Source organism: Lepus europaeus, chromosome 12, assembly GCF_033115175.1.
Source record: "Lepus europaeus isolate LE1 chromosome 12, mLepTim1.pri, whole genome shotgun sequence".
Taxonomy (NCBI): domain Eukaryota; kingdom Metazoa; phylum Chordata; class Mammalia; order Lagomorpha; family Leporidae; genus Lepus; species Lepus europaeus.
This window is the reverse complement of record NC_084838.1, coordinates 7,039,558-7,064,010: the sequence shown is the minus strand read 5'-3', so window position 1 is coordinate 7,064,010 and position 24,453 is coordinate 7,039,558. Positions and strand designations below refer to the sequence as shown.

The following is a 24,453-nucleotide window of genomic DNA, read 5'->3' as shown; positions in this document are numbered from 1 at the left end:
GCCCTCCTGGGATGTGTTGCCTCCAGAGGAGAAATGAGCCCGGGAGAGCCACAGCTGGGCATCCACAGGTTCAGCTACGTCCCCATGTGCGCTTGCCGGCTGCCAGCCTCCAGAGGACCCAGCTGGAGTTAAAGGACTGATGTTGGACTTGGGTTGGAATCCTGCCCCGGCCACTTCCCAGCTGGCTTGTCTCAAGCAATCAGTGCGATCTCCTCCACCTATATAACCTGCGGCTCAAACCTGCCCTGCGGCCGTGTTGTGCTCAGGGGCCTGGGGGCCTGGGTCGCAGCAGATGCTCGGTGCACATCAGCCGCTGTTGTCCCCACGTGACTCCTGCTGGCTCCCCAGCTACAAAATGAGGGTTATAATTGGAAGATATTTCAAAAGCCTCATGGAAAGTGCAATTAAAGGATACATTTGTTTTGGGTACCAAACAATTTTGAAATCTGTGCCTAGATTTCTCGTGATAAACATTTTCTGTGAACTTCTGGAAGTACCCTTGTTATGTGGCTCCATGAGGCTGGTGTAGATTCAATGCAGCCGGCATTCCTACGTTCCTCCCTTCAGCTGAAGCCCGCCAGGCAGCCCCTGAGGCCCGTGGAGGACGCGCCTCCTGCTCTTAGGGGCTTACGCGTGATGTGACAGGGAGTGCGACTTCACATGGGCGGATACAGCCTGTGGCGGCTCATTGTGGCTGTGGTCATGCTGACTACCTTGGGGCACAGTTCCTGGCACCGTACCAGCGGGACTGCAGTGTGGGTTCGGCACCCTCTCCTGTTAGGGACTGATCCGACGCTGGGACGCGTGCAGTGTTAACTGCAAGGGGTCTGCTGCCCCCGCTGTAGTTTTCCTAGAGTTTATGCGGAGCTTCTGTTTGGGCATGTAACCGAGGCCTGGGACTCCCCGGCTCTCTGCTTTGGGAAAGTCTTGACACCCCCCCCCCCCCCATCCCCAGCCTACTGTGGCCCTGGCACCTACTCTAAGTCCTAGGGAGTAATCCGTGCTGGAATCTGAGTGCTTTGGGGGTTGGGGTGGGGGGAGTTGCCATCAGACTGACAGTAGCTTTTACTCTCTGGGGAGGCAGTGAGCCCCCGTGGCCCCAGGGTGCCCTGTGGAAGTGGCGTGCCAGCCCCCTCCAAGGCAGGTGCTCCCCTGCCCCCACGCCGGCCTCTGTGTTTGCAGACCCCTCCTCCAGGGACCTGAGAGGAAGCCCAGGGGCCAGCACCATCCTCGCAGGCAGCACAGGGCGAGCCCTCCATGTTAGCGGTGTTCCTTGAGAAAAGGCCTGTGTGTATCTGACGACCAGGGGTTGGGCGCACAGCTCTGCAGCCAGAGACACGGTGCGCGTCCCAGCGCACTTGCTGTGAGGCCGCAGGCGGGCCTCTGACCTCCCTGAACTTTAATTTTTCCCCTCCTCCTCCTGGCCTTGGGAAGACGAGGAGCGGGGAGCGCCCGCGTGGCACTGGGTTCCCGGGAGACAGAAGTGTTCTCCCTCTCCTTTCCCTGCCCCGCAGTGTGCGTGCTCCTGGACCCAGCTGGCTCCCTGCCCTCATCCCGCACGCCCTGCTCAGCCCGGAGGGCGATTTTTGTGGTTGAAACAGTAATGGGATTTTCAGGATTGACATCGTTGACTCTTCAGGGAGGTAACTGAGTTACTTTTTTTTTTAAGAGGGGAGAGGAAAATCAAGGTCAAGAGAAAGAATAAATCTGTAGTTTCCATACAAGGGAAATCATTTCCAATTCTAAAAAGTTTGGAAACATGGCGCAGCCAGAAGGAGGGGAAGCAGACATGGCCCCTGTGAGAAGCGCTAGCATGTGTCAGCCATCGAACGGTTTCCCGTAATGTTGTGCAGCTATTTTAAAAGCAGACGAGTGACTCATGGTATCCAGCACTGGTGGCCCACGGTGATGGCAGGAAGCGCAGACTCTGCACGAGGCAGACTTGAGTTCAACTCCCATCCCCGTCATTACCAGCTGTGTGACCTTGGGCAAGTTACACATCCTCTCCAAGACGGCTTTTCCTCCTTTATAAAATGGGTTCTTGGGAGGGTCAGAAGGTGACGATGGGAACAGCACCGTGTGCATCCACCCATGCGAAACGCCCATAGCTTTTCTACCCGGCCCCCGATTAACTCCTAGACCTGTAATCATGCTTAGTTGTTTAATGGCGAACTTTCTTAAAGCTATAAATTTTCCTCTGATTACCACTTTAGCCAGAACCCGTAAGTTCTGATGTGTAGCGTTCTTCTTTGTCCTTGTCTTCAAACAGATTTATTCTAAAGATTATTTATTTATTTGAAAGGCAGAGTGATAGAGAGGGAGAGAGAAAGGGAGAAGGGACAGGGGAGAGGGGGAGAGAGAGAGAGAGAAACGTCCATCCATTGGCTCACTCCCCAGATGGCCACAACGGCTGGAGCTGAGCCAGTCCGAAGCCAGGAGCCAGGAGCTTCTTCCAGGTCTCCCACGTGGGTGGCAGATGACAGGGCCCAAGGACTTGGGTCATCTTCCGCTGCCTTCCAGGCACATCAGTAGGGAGCTGAATCAGACGCAGAGCAGCCTGGTCTCCAACCAGCACTCCCATACGGTGCTGGTGTAACGAGCAGCGGCCTAACCCTTTGTGCTACAACGCTGGCCCTGCATGGTGCTTTTCCAGGTCGGTCACTTCTCTTTGCCTTGCTCGGTATTTTCTGCCTTGAGTTTTGATTCGCATCGCTTCCCCTGCCTTCCTGCACCGGTGCTCACAGAGGGCTGCCGGAGGACCTGCCATCCGCTGTGCATCCACATCTCCAGCCAGTCCGAGGCCCAGGCTGCACAGCCAGGCAGCTGTGAGCTGTGGAGTGGCCCAGGCTGCACAGCCAGGCAGCCCGTCCTGAAATCCCCCCAGCTCATCCCTGGCCTGTCATAGCCGTGGTTTCGTGTCACATACACCTTCTTTTCCTGTTAATCACCCTCCAGAGAATTCTCTGGATAACGTTATTTTTTTCTACTGAGAGTTTACACTTTTTCATTTCCTCTTTTGTCCCTTGTTAATTTATGATTTTGTGCGTATGCCTGTGTGAGTGTGAGTTTGTGTGCGGACAGATGGACAAGTAGACGGACAGCACCTTAGACCTACGAAACCCCACCGGTGGGTAAAAAACACCAGGTACCCACCCCTGCACGTCCTGTAACTTCCCGTTCGGGGCGCAGGTGAGAGGCCTGTGAGCTGAAAGCGCAGGATCTGCCAGCCCTGGGTTTGGTTGTTGCCCGGATGTCTGATTTACAGTTGAGCCGTCTACATGAAAAATGAGCAGTCAGGTCTGGAGTTAAAGTTTTCCACGCGTCCCCGGTCATGCCTTCCAACAGAGGTTCTGCTTAATGGTGAGCTCCCACCATCATTAACAACCTCCTTTAATTTTAGGGATCTATCTCCTGGACTTAATCTACATTGACTCTGCATACCCCGCCTCAGGCAGCATCATGGAGAACGAGCAAAGATCCAACCAGATGAACAATATTCTCCGGATAATTGCCGATTTGCAAGTTTCCTGCAGCTACGGTCAGTGCCCTTGGTCGTTGGAGCTGTGAAATCTTACAGCAGTGAACTTCGGGTTGGGCCGCACCTATGGACGAGAAAGCTCTAGAAAGCAGGAAGTCCCCACAAGGCTCTCCGTGTTCCTTCCTTGGGAGCAGACACGTGCTAGATCCATTCCACACGGCTTTGGCCTCCAGAGACCCTGCAGACTAGGTGTTCCTGTTTCTGTCTTACGGGTGGGGAGACTGAGGCCGAGAACAGCTTGGTCACTGTCTCAGGGCCCACGTGTTGTCCAGCCCGGGTCTGTCTGGCTGCGAGTCGCTCGTTCAGGGGCAGCTTCGCGGACAGCTCCCAGGCAGATTCGGGAACCGTCTGCTGTGGCCTCGGCGTTCTGGTGGGCTGGCCGATGCGGGAAGATGGAAACACACAGATGTGGGGTTCGTGGGCCAGTCCGGCACGGGGTGCCATCCCTTCTGCCGAGGGCAGCTGGGCGAGTCCATCCAGCTGTGGCCTGGAAGGAAAGGGGGAAGCATTTGGTGAAGCGCTGGCAGCCCTGCCGTGGGTGGCCAGACGCAGCGGGACTGCGATGGAGGGGTCTGAGGTCCAGGCCCTGAGGGCCCTCGCAGGGACAGCGGTTTCACCCACGAGAACGGTGGCCTTGTGAGCCAGGTGCTCGAGTCCTCCGTGAATGACCAGGCGGCCAGCCAGGAGGAGGTGGCATGAAGAGGGCCATGGGTAATGGAGCTGTAGGAGTTGGTGCCTGGGGAGCAGGCCGTTCCCAAGAGGGTGCAAGCAGGAAGGGGGACAAGGGAGATGCTGCTCTCTTGTGGAACCTGGGCTGGGAGGGAGCCAGCGGCCTCCACCTGGGAAGGCCTCGGGGAGGGCCGGGGTTTCACAGAGGCAAGGGCCCTGCTCCTGAGGAGGGGCTGGCCACGTCTGAGCTCTGCTCTCCTCTGACCCTGGCCTGTGTGCCCTGTGCAGGCCTCCCCCACCCCAGGCCCTTTCCACTCACAGCAACACGGACGCCAGCCGAGCAGTCCCAGACCTGGGCTTGGGGGCCGGGCAGACTAGAGTTCAGATCCCAGCTCTGCCTTTTGAGAAGCAGGTTCTCCCATGCGTGAACGTGGGGCTGCGATGCACACAGCTCCGGCCCAGGCCCCCTTTCACCAGAGCTCAGCAAGCGATCCCTGTCACCTGTCACCATCGCCCGTGGCACCGCTCTTGATCCTCACCCCAGAGGCTCGCGTGGTGGGGCTTTGGAGAGACAAAATGCCACATTCAGAACCTCACCCGCAGGGGCTCTGGAGCCCCCGGTGCCCCCAGCCCTCCAGCCTCTCCTCTGCCTCTGGTCACCTGTACTCCTGTCACCCTGCCTTGCCCTGAGGTCTTCTCAGGAGCGCGTGACCCTGAGGCTCTGCGGAGAAAGCTGGCATCAGCCTCCCCGACGGCACGTGGACGTGGCAGAGCCTCCCGGGGCTTGGGGCTGCCTCCCAGCCACGAGGCTTCGCAAGCTGCCTGTTCCTCCGGGCCCTGGGGGCTCTTCTCGCCCAGGAGGCGGGTCTGGGGTGAGAGCAGAGGGCCCCCGTGGGTCACCTGGTGCACAGCAGCTGCTTGGGCATCGGGGCCTCTCCTCTCAGCGGCTCCAGTCGTGGGCTGGATTGAGCTGTGCAGCTGGCTGGGTGGATCTGTTTATTCTTTTTTTTTTTTTTTTAAAGATTTATTTATTTATTCGAAAGGCAGAATGACACAGAGAGAAGGAGAGACAGAAAACGAGATATTTTCCATCTACTGGTTTATTCCCTCAGTACCCTCAACAGGCAGGAGTGGGCCCAGCCAAAGCCAGGAGCCGGGAACTCCATCCTGGCCTCCCGCACGGGTGGCAGGGGACCAAGTACTTGGGCCATCAGACACCTCATTCTCAGGCACATAAGCAGGGAGCTGGATCAGAAGTGGAGCAGCTGGGACTCGAACTGGCGCTCTGACATGGGATACTGGCATCAAGGACGGCAGCCTGACCTGCTGTGCCGCGACGGCAGCCTCCAGTTTGTCCGTTGATTCATGGCACACAGGGGGTGGGCAGGGGTGTATCACGTGCCCAGTTACCCCAGTGGAGACCTGTCTGGGGCACCCGTCCTGGAGGCCAGGGAGCCATCTTTCCCCAGCCCCTGGGCTCTGAGTGGAGGCTCGGCTCCTTCCCAGCCAGAGAGTCACGACGGCCTCAGTGTGGGGTCCGGCGTAGCCGTGGATGGGCGGGAGGGGTGTTACTTGGGGGCCGAGCCCAGCTCTGTGTCCAGTGCCCTGCGCAGGACCTGGCCCCAGGAAGCAGCAGCAACTGTTGAAGAACGAGTGAGTCTCGGTGCCCAAGGGGCACCTGCGATCAGAGGCCCCCACACTTGCAGTCTGGGGCCTGGAGGTGGGGAGAGACTGAAGCCTCTGGTTTGTCTGCCTGTTGCAGATCACCTCACGACCCTGCCCCACGTGCAGAAGTACCTGAAGTCCGTGCGGTACATCGAGGAGCTCCAGAAGTTTGTGGAGGATGACAACTACAAGTAAGCCCCGCCCACTCCTGCGTCCGTCAAGCCCCCCAGCCTGCCGCTGCCCTTGGCGCTCAGGTCCCTGCAGGTAGCCTGGCCTTTGTGGGCACCAGTGAGCAGCCACCCACAGGGCTTATGGGGTTCACATGCAGCAGCACCCGTGCGTGCACAGACCACCCCCCAGGGGTGTCGTCTGAGCAGCCCCTTGTGTGCACCCCCCGCCCACGGTTCTGAGGAAGGTGCCCTGTTTGTTTCTCAGTGGACGTGGCTTTCCCACACGGCCTGGAGATGAGAATCTGGCTAGTGCCACGCCCGTGCAGTCCCTACCAGGCAGACCCAGCTCTAATAAAAACGCCCACAGGCCCTTGACCTCCACTTATCTGCCAGTGTTTACTTCCTTCTGCATCTGTGGTACCTGGGAGTTTATCCTGCATTGCTTTGTTTCCAAGGGAGAAGGAGGACTTTTTTTTTTTTTTAAAAAAAAAGACTTATTTATTTGAAAGTCAAAGCTATAGAGAGGGAGACACAGAGAGAGAGCTTTTCCATCCCTGGTTCACTCCTCAAATGACCACAATGGCCAGCACTGGGCCAGGTCAGAGCCGGGAGCTAGGAGCCTCATCCAGGTCTCCCAAGTGGGTGGCAGGAGCCCAAGCACTTGGGCCATCTGCTGCTGCTTTTCCCAGGCTACCAGCAGGGAGCTGGATTGGAAGTGGAGCAGCCGGGACACGAACTGGTGCCCATATGGGATGCAGGCATTGCAGGCTGAGGCCTAACCTGCTACACCACAGCGCCCGCCCAGAAGGAGGGCCTTTTGTGTCGACTCCATCTGTCCTGTTGGGTGCACACCCTCTCAGCCCATTTTGAGCTTGAGGTCCACTGAGGGCCTCAGTACTTTTTCATGCAGCTTGATGTCAAGGCGAGTGTTGGCCATTTTCTAACTGATTACTCGCTACCTAAGCATCCACTTGACCTGTATTCCTTTAAAATCTTACCTTACCATCTGCTTCCAGCACAGCATGATTTCTTTGAATCTTCCTACCCAGTCACTGTTTCCCCCGTCTCTTCCAGTTTTGTGTCTACAGATTTGATCAGCCTGATTACTTGGTCTGAAAGCTATAGAGAACCATGGCCACTAGTGATGCTGCCAGGTGGCCCGTGACCCGCTCACCAGGAAGGATCCCAGGGGCCGTTCCAGTAGCCCTGCCCCCAGGAGCGGGTCACAGCCCTGGCTTGGCTCAACCACCTGGGACACCCTGAGCACTCCCGTGTCTCGGGTTGGGGCTAGACGACTGTCTTGTTCCCACAGCCCCTCAGGTGGCTCTGATGATCTGTGGTAGCATAGCCATAATGTCTTCAGTTGTTGTTGTGAAATCATCTGTCAGAATAAAATACGGTGCAGAACCGTCCCCTGACACTGACAGCAGCAGGCGGAGGCCAGAGGTCGCCATTCAGGTCCCCTCTGCCCGAAGCTGAGCTCACTGCAGTGACAAAGCACTCGCTGTTCCCGGAAAGAGTGCCTGGCACCAGAAATTATTCCCACTTAGGTTCCTGGGATCAAACTTCCCCTCCGTGGGCCAGGGTTGTGATGAAAGAGAAAGCAGTGTTTCATTAACGCTAATATCCTTTAAGGAGAAAATGGCCCATAATTACTGTGGCCGTGAGACCATCCCTGGCCAAGCTGCAGACTGTGCAGTTAACCCTTCCACTCGGCACTCAGTGCTGAACAACAATCAGACCGGGGTTTCATAAAGGCCTTTTGTTGGGGTCAAGTGGCCTGCGGGATTCTCACCCCTGGCCCCAGCCCATCAAGGGGTCCCTTCTTTCCCTGGAAGGTCCTAGCTATGAGTGGCAGGAAGTGGGCAGGGCTTGTAGCAGGTGACGGGCAGCGCCTGTGAGTGACAGGTGCTGGGCAGGGCCTGTGGTCCTGCCCGAGGTACACAGCCCACCACCTGGCTCACACCTGCACCCTGGCCCTCCCCTGCAGAGGACACAGTGACTCAGTTACTCCCCTGTCCCCATCTGCTGTGAGAGGTTCTGAGAATCCCCCGCCAGCGCTTTGTGTTTCTCTTTAAGAAAAATTATCCAAATTCCCACCACCTAGAAACATGACCATTAGCGTTCCGAGAACATACATTTGGATGCTTTTCTACGCCTGGAAAATGTGTATAGGATTGATGGACACGCGGGTGGATGCCAGTATAGGATGTATTAACATTGGATCGTACTACACTTCCTATTTTTAATTGAAAGTATTACTTTTTATTTTATTTCAATTTAGCCAGAAAAAGGAACTGAAATAAAAATGCAAGGGACTGCTGCTCTATAAATAAACATTTCTTTGCCACAAGATACACTGTTTCCTGAAAGAGCCTTCTAAGATTAATAAAAGAGGTCAGGAGAGACTCCGAGAGCCTGGCTCCATTGCGTCAGGGACCCGGACCGTCAAAGATGAGACTGATAGCGCCATCCGCTCCGCCACCTCCACTGCCCCCCACCCAATTCAGTCTGTGAATTGCACCCCCACGTGGTCCCAAGTTCCTAACTTAGCCTTTCTGAGCAGAGGTCCGTTCTGCCCGCCTGCTGTTTCCCCAGGCTGTCTCCGTCCCTGGGACCTCGGGAGGGGGTGCCCCGGCCCGGTGGGCCCTGTGCTGCCTGTTCTCATGAGGTTGTTTGCATCTGCCTGGGCCTGGCCTGGCGGGGCCGGCCCCTCTCCCCCACCGCCACCCCCGCGCCCGCGGACAGCAGACCTTCGCTCTGCTGCCTCCTGGCACGGGTGCCGTGTGCAGAAGCAGCAGCCGGTCTGACGTTTCCCCCTTGTAAGGGGCTTGTGTTGTCTGCCGGGCGGGTGAGCCATTCCCTGAAGTTCGGCGCGCCGAGCACGGCCAGTTCTGTGCCAGCACGGAGGGTGCTGTCCGCCCTCCGTGTCCGTCAGCCCCTCTCTGGCAGCGGTCCCCTCCACGCTGGTCTCCGCAGTCCCTGGGCAGTCCCTTCCGCCTTGGGCATCTCTCAGGCCTTGGTTTGCTCCCTTGGGTCTTCAGTCTGCCCTTCGTTTTACCCCTGCGTGGTCCTCTCTCACTTTGCAGGCTTTGCCTTGTTCACCCATGTTCATAACAGGCTGCTCCCCTGCTCAAAGCTCTTGGGGAGGCGGGGAGGTTCCCCGGCTGCTGTGGCTGCCTCCTGGGTGTGGCCGGGGCCCGCACTCCCTCCCTTTCTCTTTCCCTCTCTTGTAAAAAGCAGGTCTGTCGTTGCTGGACCGCTTGTTTCTTCGCGTCTTGCACTGAGAGGAGCTGGTTTCCCCGGGCTCCTGCAAAGCGCTAGGTCGGAGCGTCCTGCACCTTGCTAGGGGCTGTCGTCCACCCCAGAACGGGGCACCCCAGATCTCAGCTGTTGCCCCCGGGACTCCTCATTTCCATCCGAGTCCACCACACACGTACCCTCCACTCGTTTCCTGTGTTCCCTGCCCACATCCGCAGAGTTGTTCCAGGGGGCAGGCTCGGAGCCATGCCGGTTGCCGACTCTTGGTCCAGCTCCAGATTTTTCTTTTTCTTGCCTAGGCCACAAGTTTTTGAAGCTTGTGGCCATAGACTGTGCCCCTTCCCATATCCTGGGCGCAGCTGGTGAGTTCTTGAGCTCGTGAGATTTCATAATGGTTGGTTGGTTTTGTCAGGAGGCAGAGAGTCTGGCATCCAGTTTATGCTGTCGTTTTCACCCAGAAATTCCTAATCTGTGCTTAAGACAAAATATTGAGGTGCCAGTCCTGGGAGTATGCCGCGTGCCTCCCTGGGACATCGGCAGAGTGGGAGGGTGATGATTGAGGACCCTGGCTCAGGGTCAGACGGTCCTGAGTTGGATGCCCTGCTCTGCCACTTGCTGGCCCCTGTGGATCTGGGAAGGCTACAGCCTCGCTCCCCCTACAGGTAGAAAATGCCGTGCACGTGCAGGGAGCTGTCAGGAGAACCAGCACGTTGGTGCTCAGTCACCCTTCTCACTCGTCTTCCCTGGTCCCCTGGCAACCTCGGAGGGCGGGGCCTTCCTGGGCTCTGTGCTAATGTCGCCATTCTCAGCTGCTCAGTCTCCCCACCCCCACCCCGCACCTGTGGTCCCCCTGTGACAAACCACAGCCCCTCTGATCTTGTGAAAATCTTTTTTTTTTTTTTTTTTCAGACTGTCGCTCAGAATCGAACCAGGAAGCAGCTCTCCGAGACTCGTTTCTTCCAAGGAAGATCTTGCAGGTACAGCAGCTGCTCTGAGCTGGCCAAACCCGCGACGCCCCGGAATGAGGCTACCCCGGTAGGCCCTGACCATGCGGCCTGCATGTGCGATTGAGTTGGCAGCGTGGCAGACCCGGCCATGCCTGCCCACACCACCCTAGCCTGTCCAGGGTCCTGATCGGGGTGCCCCTCTGTGTGTGGTGGGTGGGGGCGCCACTGCTGTGCTGGGGCCTTCTGCTGGAGCCTGGAACGGAGGCCAAGAGAGGCAAGGTCAGAGGAAACCCCAGGGTCCTCTCTCCTGGCAGCTGGGCCTTTCCCATCGGGGCTGCTGCCCAGGCTGGGTTTTCTGTGCCCTGGTGAGTACCTGGGATGCCTGGAGTCTTTGGTGCCCTGGGCACAGGTGGTTCATCTTCCCCGAGCTTCCGGCTGATTAACACATTCAGGACACCCAGCTCGGCTCATCCCCAGCTGTGTGGTCTGCAGTGGCCTTGGCCATGGAACGCAGGTAACACTACAGGCTGAGCATCCCGTACCCACATTGCTGGGACCACAATGTTTTGGAGCTTGATTTTGGGCGATTTGGAATACTTGCATATACATCATGTGATATCTTAGGGATAGGGTCCGAGTCTAAACAGGCAATTCACTCATGTTTCATGTCCATCCTACACACGAGCTGGAAGGTAGTCGTTAACAGTATTTCCAATAATTTTTGCCATGAGGTCAGGCGGGCATGGAACTTTCCACTTGTGACATCATGTCGGCCCCCAAAATGTTGCAGGTTCTGGAGCATTTGGGGTTTTGGGAGTAGGGGTGCTCGACCTGTAAGGTGGCTGTGACACCCGGAGGCGTGCACCCACACGGCACTCTGCCGCCGCTGGGAGCTGCTCCGGGTGCTGGCCGCTGCCACTTTGCTGTCTGGACAGGTGCCTTTTCCTCGTTTTCTAACCATGCTGCTGCCCAGGGCGGGGCCTGGCAGCACTGTCCCTCCTGGGTTCAGCTCTGGGTGTGCTGCCCGGGTTCTAGGCCATTGCAGTCCTGGACAAGTGGCGTCACCCCTCTGTGCCTCCGTGTCCTTATCTCACTCAGGAGAGCTGAAATGCCCGGAACCACGTGCCATTCGCAAGGCACCCGGGGTAGCATGTGACGCGCAGTGAGCCCCTGCTGCCTGGTGTTGCCACACCCCCAGCCTGTGTGCCTACTCAAGCCACTTTCTCCTCCCTGGTGCCCGGACTGGGAGAGCACACGTGGGGCAGTGTCGTGGCCCCTGCCCTGCCTCCCGGATGTCCTCGTGGCCCCTGCATGGGAGGCAGGCCCTGCCCCGAGCCCCCGGGTCCTCTGGTAACTGGGCAGAGCAGATGCTGTTGCCCACAGCTCAAGACAAGGCCTTGCCGTGAGCTTCATGGTCCCGGAGTTTCCACTGTTACGTTGGATCCACTGCTTTCCCTGCGGGACACGTGACCGCCAGCAAGGTGACCCAGGGCCATGTCTGTGCTGCTCTGGCCGCCACCTTCTCTTCTCTGTGCGTGTTCTAGAACACCTCTCGCCGCAGTCAGCATTGTCCCCTCAGGTGCACAGTGCCCTGCCAGGGAGGGGACAGGGAGCAGCCTCAGAATTCACCCGTGGTCACTGAAGGTGCAGAAAGAAAGCCGAGCGAGACCGGCCCTCAGGACCACCAGGGTTCACAGAGTTCCTGGGAAGTGAAATTAAAGATAAGCTTATTTTGTGCTAAGGAGTTTTGGAATCCCTGCATAGTTTTTGTGTTTTTTTTTTTTTTTCCCGAAACTTGCATTTCCTGTGAACTTTTTGAAGACCCATGTATTTATTTGTTCAGGAAACAGTGCCAGATTTTTTTTTTAAGATTATTTTATTTATTTGAAAGAATTAGAGAGAGAGAAAGTTCTTTCATTCGCTGGTTCACTCTCCAGATGACCGCAATGTGCAGAGCCAGGAGCCAGGAGCTTCTTCCGGGTCTCCTACATGGGTGCAGGGGCCTAAGGACTTGGGCCATCTTCCACTACTTTCCCAGGCCATAGCAGAGAGCTGGATTGGAAGTGGAGCAGCCGGGACTTGAACTGGCACCCATATGGGATGCTGGCACTGCAGGCCAGGGCTATAATCTGCTGCACCACAGCACTGGCCCCAACTGTGCCAGAATTCGGGAGCAGAATGAGAGCAGTGTTCTGCTCTCTGAGACCCCACCACCGCCGCCACCATGGGCCACAACGGCCTTACCTGGCTCATGTGCCTCAACAGGACGAGCTGTCTCTGGCCTTTTCCATGTGCTAGGAAGTCCCAGGGCCACACTTCTACCCCCGCAGCTGCTCTCAGTGTCCCTCCTGCCACTTAACTCCATTTCCACCCTGGTCCAAGGCCCCTGCTTTCTCCTTGCATGCTGGAGCCAACGAGCAGAGAGAGACAGGCTGCAGCCATGGCAGAGGGACTGGTGTCGCCTTTGGCATTGGGCAGGACAGGGTGCAGCTTTCTCTGTCTACGGGCTGGACTCTGCCAAGAGTAGCAAGCCCCCTGTGCAGTTTCTGCCCCAGGCCCCTTGCTCAGGCCCTGAGCCCTGTTCCCTTCGTGTCCCCATGTCTGCCCTTGCTTCTGTAGGGTGCTCACCAGTGTGGGCCTGACTTGTTGCTTATTGAATGTCTGTCACCTGCTGGGTTTGGGGCGGGGGAAGGGGTGGATGGAGAACCTGGCTGTGGCATCAGGAGGACCTTTGGTCCAGAGCACGAGGGGATCCTGTGGGTGCAGCATCGTGGCCGTGTCTCAGAGAGCCCCCTCCTCCTTGGCCCCTCAGTCCTACTTCCAGCCCAGGGTCCTCACCTGCCTACCTGGCTCTCCCTGGCACCTGCCGCTCAGCAAGCCTGCAGACCCCTTTCTCCCTGGGCACGTGGCGGCAGAGGCTGCCTCCTCCCTTCCGGGCAGCTGTCTGACCCTGGCAGTCCCTTCACTGCACCACTTGTGCCCTGCCTCCTCCTCCCTGAAGGAGAGACCAGGGCCTCCCCCTGCCCCAGCCACTGCCCCCAGCGCCAGCTCCCTCTGCTAGGGTTAGGAAGGAAGCCAGAGGCCTGCAGACCAGGAGCCAGGCCCCGAAAATCCAAGAGCCCCCCTGGAGCCCTGGTGGGAAGGAGGCCTGGGGCCGGCACAGTGGCGTAGTGGGTGAGGGAAGGAGGCCCTACTGGTGCTGGCCTCCTGTGACCCTGCCTGTGATGGGAGCCAGTCCCAGGCCGGCCTGCTCCTGGTGCAGCCAGGTGCTCCGTCCCTGCCCCCTGCCACCTCCTCCACCTGACACTGGTGTTAATTGGCACGGGAGACCAGACACCCACAAGTCACCTAACCTGCAGCTCAGAGTCCTGGGTGGAGACAGAACACTCTGGCCAGTTCACGTGAAAAGACTTCAGTGGGCAGAACTGTAAAGTGTGGCGAGGCCCCAGCACCTATAGGCTGAAAGACACGGGGAAGAAAAGCATGACCAACCCCAGCCATGGCCGAGTCGCCGAGTGGTTTTGCAGGGTGGGCGCTGTGGTCAGGAGGGTGAGGAGCTAATGTTGCCTTAGGGAAGCCTTTGCCCCACCCTCACCCCAGCACTGCACCAGGCTGGGCCCTGTCACCCCAGGGGCTAGCAAGCTGTGGGCCCAGTCCCACCCGCACCGTCTCTGTAGGGGACAAGGCCATAGCCGTCCATTGATGCATTGTCCATGGCTGCTACTTTCACGTGGCAGGGGCAGGGTTGGGTGGTGGGGCCAGGGCCAGACCCCTTGTACCCAAAATATTTACTGTCTGGCCCTCCATGGCCCACCCATCTGTGGTCGGCGAGCCGACGAGCCCCGTGTCTGTCCTCCCTGAGACTGGAAGCCCCCGAGGCATGGTCTGGAGCTGCTGCAGCCCAGCACGTGGCGGCCCTGGGTGAGAACCGTGGCCGTTGCCCACACCCCTCAGCCCTGGCCCCAGGCTCCTTGCTCAGCCCTGTGGGTTCGTGGTTCTGGGAGGCAGCTCCAGAGCTGCCGGCTGCTGACTCGGCATGGCTGTCAGGAGAAGTGCTGACGCCGGCACTTTGACGGGCGCAGGAGCCCAGCTCACAGGAGTGTTTTCCATTGGCTTCCCCGGGCCCTGGCCCCGGCCCTGGGAGCAGGCTGCTCAGCTTTTCATTGACCCCCAGAGGCCCAGGGAGGACCCAAGGCTTCAGAAGCTCTCAGCGGCCCCGGCCTCCCACCTGGAGCCCCAAACAGCAGAGGCAGGTGCCACCGCGGGCCGGGAGCAGCCAGGGGGTGTCCCGTGGCAGGCAGGACCAAAGGCCCGCTCCAGGGAAGCCTGCCCAGGTCTGGCAGTTTAGGCCAAGCCGCGTGGCAGGAGCCCGACCAGACTCAGCGACAGGAATGTGCCTCTCGCAGTCCCAGGAATGGGAGGCACGCAGCCCCCCTCAGTTCCCAGGAGGGGGGTTCAGGCTGCAGCTCAGGGCCCTGTCCAGCAGCCAGACAGCCCCCTAACTGCCAAGGAAAGGCTCCGAGATACGCTCATTTGTTCATTCAAGGCTCACGTGCCAAGGGCCGGCGCGGGCCAGGCGTGTGCTGCGTGCCAGGTGCCTGGTGAGAATCAGGCAAGACCGGACTTCCCAGAGCTCACATCCGGGCGAGATAGGAGGCGAAAGTCTCAGGGGGCGAGGACCAGCACGTTGAGCCACAGGTGGCCGCAGGGGTGCCCCGGCCCTCCCCTAGCCAGATGCTGTCCTTCGGGGCCTGGGAAGCCGTGACCCTGGAATGGACATTGACCGCCATCTGGGGTTGCTCTGAGGCCTTGATTAGCGTCACAGCAGGGCCGTGCCCTGGGCCTCTGGGATGGCCCCGGCACCCCACATGGAGCTGCTCCCCACTTTCTGCCCTAGGGCCTGGCCAGGCAGGCAGTTCCGCACCAACAGAGAGACTGCGAGAAAGGAGATGGGGAGGCCTTCTCGTGTTCCAGGTCTGTGGAGAAAACACTCCTGGGCATGCCACGTTTTAAATCTCTCCTCCCACCCCCATCCCGCCACCACCCCCCCCCCCCCCACATCATGTTTAGTTTCTGAAAGTGAACTAATATTTTCCTGGAGAGAAAAATCATACAGAACGTTGACCCCAGAAAGGGCGAGGAACGCGTGTGTGTGCCTTGGACCAGGGTAGACGGTGCAGACTGTGGGCTCCGCGCGGCTTCCCAGGCTCCTCCAGATTCCCGGGCAGCTGTGCAAGTGCAGGCGAGGCTGAGCTGTGGCCGTGGCGTGCGTTCGTGCTGGCTCCTTCGGTTTTCTTCTTGGTGCAACAGGCATAGGAATGTTCACACATTCCCTGAGGTGGGACAGGGGCCCTTTGGAACTGTGCCCTGAAGGGGCATTGGCTCCTGCTCCCCCCACCCCACCCCCAGGCAGGCCGTGGTGCTGCCCAGCCCGGGGCCGTGACAGGCGGCTGCTCCAGGGCACCAGCCACCCCAGAACCTAGGGGCACGAAATCTCAATCTTCTGACACGCGCGGGGTGTGTAAGTCAGGAAGATGGGCAGGGCTGGGGCCGGAGTGATCTGGAGGCGTCTTCACGCACGGGCCTGGTGCTGGCTGGCGGCATGGCTGGGCCGCAGCGGGGGCCGAACACGTTCCTGCGGCCCAGGCTTCGTCGCGTGGTGGCGGCGTTGGCCTCCTGCTTGGCAGCTGCCTTTCCCCGAGAGCAGGTGTTCCCCAGAGGGCAAGGCAGAAGCTGGGGGCGGCCTCCAGAGCCTGAGGCCGCGCTGCTGCCACACTCGTGGGTCAGAGCAGTCCCCGTGGCCTGTCTGGGGATGGGGACCCTCCTGCTGTTTGGGACCCACCGCCCAGGCTGTCTGACAGGAGGGACGCAGGCTCCAGAAAGAGTTGGATCCCAGCATCCTCGTCCTCGCCGCGGCTGACCTGCACTGAGCACCTTTCTCGGCACTGCCCGTGTAGCCAGGCTCCCTGCCCTGGGCCGATCCTCTCTGTATTCTGTGAGTGAAGGTGCCAGATGTTCCCGCAGCCTCACGCGTGGAGGAAGCGGCAGAGCGGCTTGTGAGGCCAGGGTCTGAGCAGGGGCATGGTCTGTGGCCAGCTCCCAGACAAGCAGGTGCAAGGGAGGCCCCCGAGCACTCAGGCTCTGTTGCCCGGGCATCGGTGCCGTGCAAGGGAGCGTCCAGCCTTGATGATGACCGTGGATGTCCCTGTCTTTGAGTTCCGACCTGGCCCTCAGAAAGCAGGCTCCACGTAAGAATCAGAACCCTTAACCCCATCTGGCATTAGATCCCCTCACATCTGCCCAGCTGGGGCCGCAGAAGGAGCAGGGCCCAGCTCTTGTGTGTCCCACAGTCTCTCCATGCTTACTGCAGCCCAGGGTGGGGCGCAGTCATAGCTGTGGGTGCTGCTGTCTCGGGTCACGGGGCCTCTACGTGGCTGTTGATAACATTGATTCTTCCTCTGCTGGGCATGATCACAGGGGTTTCAGAGATTCCACAGGTCCCTGAACACTGACAAATGCAAATCCACTCCAGGACACACCTGCTTCCATCCCATGGCTCCTCCAAGTCAGGTCCCCGCTGCCAGACACTTGGCTTTGGCCCATGGGAGGCCATGCCTGTCCTCACCCCGATGGACTGGTGAGCACAGCTAACGCTCCTGTGGCCACCGCTCTGGCTTCCACCACGTTGGCATCGGCAGGCTTGAGCCAGGACTCTCAGCTGCTGGAGACGTATTTCATGTCCCCCAAGTGATCTGTGCACCCCCCCCCCCACACACACATACTGTGCTTGTACAGCGCAAGAGAACAGCCCTTGAGCGAGGAGAGGGACCCCTTTCTGCACACGCTCCCCTCTCTGGCAGCCTTTCCTGTGCCCTGTGAGCTCGGGGCTGGGAAGCGGGCTCTTGCCATTCACTCTGGGGTTTCACACCTGCCTGGTTTTTGAAGTCTCCTGTCTCAGGGACCTGTCCCATCAAGGCCAACCAGAGAAGCCAAGATTCAAACCCACTCCCGTCTGACTCAGCCGCCCTGCTGTGGCCCAGCTCCTTTGTTCTGGGCCCTGGGAACCTGGGCTCCGACTGCATGAGAACGCGTCTGAGCCCCCGATGGTCGGAGGGGGATTGAATGCCAGTTTTCAGAGAGCAATGAGCCAGGCCTTGTGAGTGACGTTCGAGATGGATGTTGGCTCACGGTGAGGACCCGTGAGAGCTGTATGTATGAGAAAGAAAGAATGCGTGTGAATGTGGAAGTGACTGGCTCCCAGGCTCGGCCAGGAAACATGGCCAGAACAGGGTTTCAAGACAAACAGGCTTTCTGTGCATGGGAGCCCCAGAGAGGGCCTGAGCCCGCAACCCGCGGACAGGGCTGTCAGCACAGGCGGCCAGGAAACCCGGGACCCGGAGCTCCCCCATGGGGCAGAAGTCGGCCCTGTACCCAGGAGGCTCAGGTGGTGCTTGTGAGGGCTCCAGAGGGTGCAGTGTGCTCCTCCTCCTCCAGGGGGCAGAAGTGGGCTCAGCAGGATGAACACGAGCCGTGAGCTTCCTGCCCGGCCTGTGACAGAGGCTGGACTGGAACCCCAAGTCTTGTGACTCCAGTGGAGTAGCTTCCCCTCCGCCACAGCTGTCTTCCATTAATTTCTGACGTATGAGACTTGGTCGGCATCCCCCAGGCCCCGAGCAGTAGCCGGGCAGCCAGACGGATTTAGGGCAGCGCTGGCCTGGGCAGGCCGGAGGCTGCAGGGAAGCCAGGGAACGAGGCTCTGCAGCCCAGCCTCTGTTCCTCCCCCTGGGCGGCTCAGCGCCACGCCCAGCTGCCCTGTGGCCTCCCCTCACCAACCCCCAAGTCCTGCTCCCTGAGTTCAAGCACCACCCACTGTAGTGTGTGCTTATTTGTGGGGGGTCTTGCCCCAGATCCACTCTCTCCACGCCCCTGCCTCACTCACCCCCGGATGTCCCTCTTCCCATCTCTCCGGCCCAGCCCACGGCTTCAAGTCTTGGCCACATCCAGCGGCTCTCCAGCCAGAGTGATCTTGCCAGGGTGCAGGTCTGAACACATCACTCCTAAAATTCCTTAAAAGTCTCCCCTAAGGGCCCCGCCCCCCTCCAAGCCTTCGCACATGGCGTTCCTCGTGCCTCCCCCACCAGCCTGCACGTCGGACCTCTCAGAGGTCCGCTCTGATCCTTCCGTGGGTCGTCAGGGGCGCTGCCTTCAGCCCTGTCTCGCTCACCTGGGCAGGTTCCTGAGCCTGTCCGACCTCCGCTTCCTCTTCATCACAGCAGTGCTATTGCAAGGCTCAGCCCAGGCCATGTAGACAAAGCAGTCATGGCTGGTGGGTGTTGGCTGACATCCTCGTGGTACCCGGGTTGTTGCTATGGTTACACTGTGAGGGTGTAGCAGGTGCCATCACCATGTTTATGTTACTATCCGCTGGGCTCGCAGCAGGTGTCCCTCCTGGGGTGAGTTCCCTGTCACTTGCCTGCCTCCCTTGCTTGACTCCATGGAGGCAGAACATCTGGTGATGTGTCCTCAGCACCCGGCCCGGGGCAGGCCCAAGGCGTCGGCTGCAGCAAGAGGCAGGGGCACTGTCTGGTTTACTCCCACAGGGAGGCTGCAAGGTCAGGGTCCCCCCTGTTCCTGCCTTGCAGATAGAGACCTGGTGCTCAGAGGTGCAGGGTGATTTGCCCCGGGGCCACTCAGCCTTGAAGGAAGCCCAGGCCTGTCGCCCTCTGGGTCCTGAGTCCTTTGGCCTCAGCGCCTGGCAGCCTTGCCCCTGGCCACCCACGCTGTCCTTACCAGGGCCCTGTTCCCCTTTTCTCTTCCCAACAGTGAGTGGTCTGTTGGGCAGCGTGTCGGCTTCCTGAGACAAATGTAATGAGAACCAGACTTTTTTTTTTTCTTTTTTTCAACGTGACAACTAGAGTTCCCCCATGGAGACTGTCAGTTCTCATATGTTCCAATAAAACTGCTAGAGAAACAGCCACTTAAAAAGCTTTAAAGATTATTCATGGAAAAATTATGCGGAGGAAAAACAGAGCACTCCTCTGAGATAGGCAAGCCACACGGTCAGTTTTTCCAGCCGTCCGAGCCATATCGGGCTGGGCAGCGGGGACCACACTGCGCTAAGCAAGGCCCAAGCCCAGCTCATTATCATCACGCCCACCCCTGCCCTGCCTGGGGATGTAGGCTGACAAACTTGCAGCCACCCAGCTCATAAACGGCACGTGTCCCCGGCGCCGTCACGTGGTGGCCACCCCGGGCTTGGCGGGGCAGGAACCTGAGGCCTGTCGGTAGCCGAGGATGAGCACAGAGGCCCCCCTTCAGGGTCCCAGCTGAATGGAAATTTTTCTGCCTTGCGTCAGACCCAGGCTGTTGGTCAACAATGCTGGGCGGGGGGCCGGGGTGGGTGGGCGTGCTGAGCCGGGGCAGCCAGAGCAGCAGCAGCCTTGAGGCTGGGCCAGGGAGGTCAGGGGCTCTTCCGCTGCCCTCACCCTTCCCTCCTGGGTTCAGGGGCACCCAGGGCCAGGCGTGCCACCCAGGGCCAGCCAAAGCAAGAAGTTGGGGGGGGGGTGTGGATCTGGGACTAGTCTCGGGGGGAGAATTGAAAGTTGAATGGAAGACAAGTCCAGAGGGTTTGGGAGAGATCTAGGTGGCAGGCACCGCATGAGACAGGTGGGGGGAGGAGTCACGCAGGGGTGAGCAGGATGGGGCCCCAGGAGGTTTCCAGGAGCACCCGGGAGCGTCCAGCACCACCCTCCTCCCCCCACACGGCCGGCGAAGGGTACAGATGCAGCCCCCATGTGAGCGTGAGTGCCTGCAAGCCTCGCTCTGAAATGCGGTGGTGGAAGTACTGGCCACATCGAAGCCAGGCACACAGTTGGTGCATAATGGGTGTTAGTCCCTTTCACCTCCCTCCCTAGAGAGAAGCGATTGGGTCTCACCCGTTACAGCTTCCTGGAGGAGGTGCTCCCTGACTAGCGCCCGACCTTGGTGGCTGGGGCCGCTGCCCTGCCACGTGAGCGCTGCACCCCCGTGGTCAGGTCCCGCCCCCAGCGTGGGTGACATCTACAAGCCCTGCTCGCTGGTCTGGAAAGTAGGAGGTGGGGAGGGGACTAAGAGTTCCCGTCTCGAGTGCCGAGCGCAGGCAGGAAGCCCAGTGCCTGCGTGAGTGCCGCTGGCTCCCTGTGCCGTGGTCCTGGTCCTTACTCCAGCACCAGGGCCCCTGGGTTCCACTGCAGACCACACGGGGAGGAGCGATGCAATCTGACCTTCAGAAAACACTTTGAGAACCAGGGTGGGGGCCGAGTGACTCAGGCATCAAGATCGCGATCCCTCACCCGGGCTGATAAACAAGGCCGTTCCACCCTCCCTGGAGCCGCTTCTCAGCCACATGTGCAAATCCCAAACAAAGCAGGATGCTTTTCGTGCTTGCTTTTGCTCTCTGGAGCAACTGCTGGAGGCGTTTCCCCCGGGACAGAGCCTGCTGGGTCCCAGCATTTGGAGCAGAGGTCCTGGAGTAGGGGCGGGGCCACACATCAGGATCAGCCTGAGGGCATCTGCAGGAGACCTGGCCCCACGCGAGCCCTAGAAACCCGCACCTAACACTCTCCAGATGGGTCTGATCCCGTCTCTGGTTAGGATTAGCGCCTCGCAGCCACTGATAGCAACTCCCCCCCCCCCCCCCCCCACTGCACGCCCTTGCTGGGAAAACACAGGTGCATTCCAGCCCCACACGTGGACCCCCTCTGGGCTCAGGAGGTCCCGCCAGACCCTGTCCTTGAGACGCCATCTGAAGGCAGGAACTGGGGCCTCAGATGGCCTCCCCCTCTCCTGCCTGCAGGCCAGGTCTCCAGGCAGCTGGCCAGGGGCAGTGTGGGTAGAGGGGTCCCTTTAGGGCCCCTGAGCTCTGCAGCATTAGAGACAGACACCGGTGGAGCAGCCAGGGAAGCTGGTGGCTCACAGAAGCCAGGGAGGCTGAACAGCCAGGCCATCACGGACCGGCGGGAACAGGGCTGGCTTCCTCCTCCCTTGTTGGCTTTACCCTGGGAGCCACTTTCAGTCCGTAAACAGCTTTCTTCCCCGTGGGCGGAGAAACTCACCCCTCGGTGCTGTCTAGGTTTTAGTTCTCATTCACGAAAAAGAGGTTGTCCTCCAGCGCGTCCTAGGCTCAGGTCCAAAAGTCGTGGGGAAGGGACCCACCCGCCAGGCCAGGGGCAAGGCCGCGTTGCCCTTGTGGTGCTTCCTGGAGGAGGTGTCAGGTCGGTGGTCCCAGGTGACCATGCATGGCTTCACAAGGCCTGGTCTTGAACCTGTTACATGACAGTGAGCCCCGTGCCCTAGTGGTTTACCTTCCTGAGTGTCTACAGATGTCCCAGAACGCCGGAGGGCCAGATGTGAAGGGGCTGCAGGGTAGAGGCGGGACCAGGTGGCTTTCACAGCGGGACAGTTTGCGAAGGGTAGAGAGGAGCCCTGTGGGACAGTGCAGCACCCCAGGCTTAGAAACAGTGGGATCAGAAGCCACGCCAAGGACAGCGGGAGTCAGACGATGCCTCTCGGGGGCGGCCCACAGGGAGGCAGCAATGGCCACCCTGCCGCCAGCCCCCAACCCACGGAGCAGCCCCCCATCCAAGGTCCAGTGTAGATGGGGTGGAGGACGGAGGTGGGGTAGCAGAGGGAAGATTCCAGCACAGCCCCCAGCAGAACACCCAGTACAGGGCAGGTGTCCAGTATTTTTAAAGTATTCTCATTTTAAATAATGAAATATTTGGTACCCAGGTACCCACCATCCCTATTTAACAGAAGTTAGCATTTGTGCCATGTTTGCTTCGTATATTTTTAAACAAATAGACTGCAAGGGGAAAACCTGTTCACCCCCATCCTGCCTCCCTTTTCCTCCCTACGGTTACCCCACTGCCCCAATATCATGATGTCTTATTCTTCTTGAACTACATGTATTCTTACATATAAACATATGCACTGTTTTGTGTGTTTCCTATATATATATATATTTTTTTTCCTTTTTTACAGGCAGAGTGGACAGTGAGAGAGAGAGAGAGACAGAGAGAAAGGTCTTCCTTTTTTCCATTGGTTCACCCTCCAATGGCCGCCGCGGCTGGCGCACCGCGCTGATCCGAAGGCAGGAGCCAGGTGCTTCTCCTGGTCTCCCATGGGGTGCAGGGCCCAAGCACTTGGGCCATCCTCCACTGCACTCCCTGGCCACAGCAGAGAGCTGGCATGGAAGAGGGGCAACCAGGACAGAATCCGGCGCCCCAACCGGGACTAGAACCCGGTGTGCCGGTGCCGCTAGGCGGAGGATTAGCCTGTTGAGCCACGGCACCAGCCCTGTTTTGTGTGTTTCTAAAAATTTGGCATACGTGGCATTATGCCTTCAACCGACTCTGGCAGCCAGCTCTTTCCACGGAGCACATGTTTTTTTGATTTATTTTTTAGAGATGTATTCTATTTATTTGAAAGGCAGAGTTAGAGAGAGAGAGAGAGATCCATTCACTGATTCAATCCACAAATGGCAGCAGTGGCTGACGCTGGGCCAGGCTGAAGTCAGGAGCCCAGAGCTTCATCCTGGTCTCCCACATGGGTGCAGGGGCCCAAGCACTTGAGCCATCTTCTGCTGTTTTCCCAGGCCATTAGCAGGTAACTGCGGAGGAAGCAGAGCAGCTGGCACTCAAACTGGTGCTCTGACATGGGATGCCGGCATCGCAGGTGGCAGCTTAGCCCACTGCGCCTCCATGCTGGCCCCCGAGCACATGTTTCTAGGGTCTACCCATACTGATACCTGTGTGCATCCAGTCACTCCTTCCTGCCCTCCCCACCTCTCTCTCTCCTCTGCCATTCCCTCCTCCCTGCCCCCAGCCCCGTAGAATTTGTTGACTCAAATAGACCACAGCTGTTGAGGACCAGGGAGGGGCCTCTCCCTTTCGGCCTTGATGCCCAGTGCTCCTGGTGATGCACGAGCTTCCCTAGGGCAGGTGCTCGAACTGGAGCCACCACATCAAGAGGACACGTTCAGTGCCGCCAACTGCTTTCCAGATGTGCTCCTCCCAGCTGGGCCCCAGACTGGGCTTCCTGTCCCTCCACGTCCTTGCCAGCACGAGGGACTCTCAGGCTAATTTGGGGTATTTTTTGCGTTTTGGTTTTTTAACCCTGTGTTTGAATAGAACCATATCTCACGGTCACTCTGGTTTGTCCACCGTGGGGTTGAGCGCCTTTCCTGGTGGCCGCTGGCCATGTGGACTTGCTCTCCTGTGAATGCCCCTTCTGTGTCCTTTGCCTGTCCCCCTGCGTGGCTGACCTCCTTCCTGGTGTTGGAAGCTTGCTGCGTGGACGACTGAGCCGTTGGTGGTTGTGTGGATGCCTCCTCTCATACTGCGACTCATCCCTCAGCATTCATTTTGCTGTCTTGTTATTTATTTATTCGAAAGGCAGAGTTACAAAATGAGAGGGAGAGACAGAGGTCCTCCATCCACTGATTCACTCCCTGCATGTCTGCAACGGAGCCGGGGACTCCATCCAGGTCTCCCACGCGAGCGCAGGGGCCGGAGCTCTTGGGCCATCCTGTGCTGCTCTCCCAGGCCACAGCAGGCAGCTGGACCAGAAGCAGAGCGTGGCTGTTTAGAAGTCTGTTTCCCACGTGGAGCCCGGTGGAAGCCGTTCACGTGACTGCTGCTTCCTCTTGCTGCTCGGATGCCCGGAGGGCGAGTCCCTCACTGTCCTCGAGAACCATCTTGGCTGCTTTCCCTCTCTCCTCTCCCATCAGCGTTTTAACATCAGCTTAAAGGACCGAGTCTGGGGGCCAGCGCCATAGTGCAGTAGGTTAATCCTCCGCCTGCGGCACCAGCATCCCATATGGGCACTGGTTCTAATCCCAGCTGCTCCTCTTCCAATCCAGCTCTCTGCTGTGGCCTGGGGAAGCAGTGGAAGATGGCCCAAGTCCTTGGGCCCCTGCACCCTCATGGGAGGCTAGGAAGAGACACCTGGCTCCTGGCTTCAGATCGGCACAGCTCCGGCCATTGTAGGGAGTAAATCAATGGACAGAAGTCCTTTCTCTCTGTCTCTCCCTCTCACTGTCTGTAACTCTACCTCTCAAATAAATAAATAGAAAATCTTACACCGACGCTGCGGCTCAACAGGCTAATCCTCTGCCTTGCGGCGACGGCACACTGGGTTCTAGTCCCGGTTGGGGCACCGGATT

The 24,453-nt window shown here is 58.9% G+C and overlaps 1 protein-coding gene across 6 annotated transcripts in view; it reads left to right on the top strand.

The window, feature by feature from the left end:
• RALGPS1 (Ral GEF with PH domain and SH3 binding motif 1) overlaps nucleotides 1-24,453 on the top strand; it is a 260,164-nt gene that overhangs the window by 217,817 nt on the left and 17,894 nt on the right. For all 6 annotated transcript variants that reach the window (XM_062207519.1, XM_062207517.1, XM_062207516.1 and 3 more), the window contains exons 9-11: nucleotides 3,401-3,538; nucleotides 5,970-6,063; nucleotides 10,213-10,280. In XM_062207519.1, coding sequence (XP_062063503.1) covers nucleotides 3,401-3,538; nucleotides 5,970-6,063; nucleotides 10,213-10,280 — 300 coding nt within the window. The remainder of the gene's footprint in view (nucleotides 1-3,400; nucleotides 3,539-5,969; nucleotides 6,064-10,212; nucleotides 10,281-24,453) is intronic.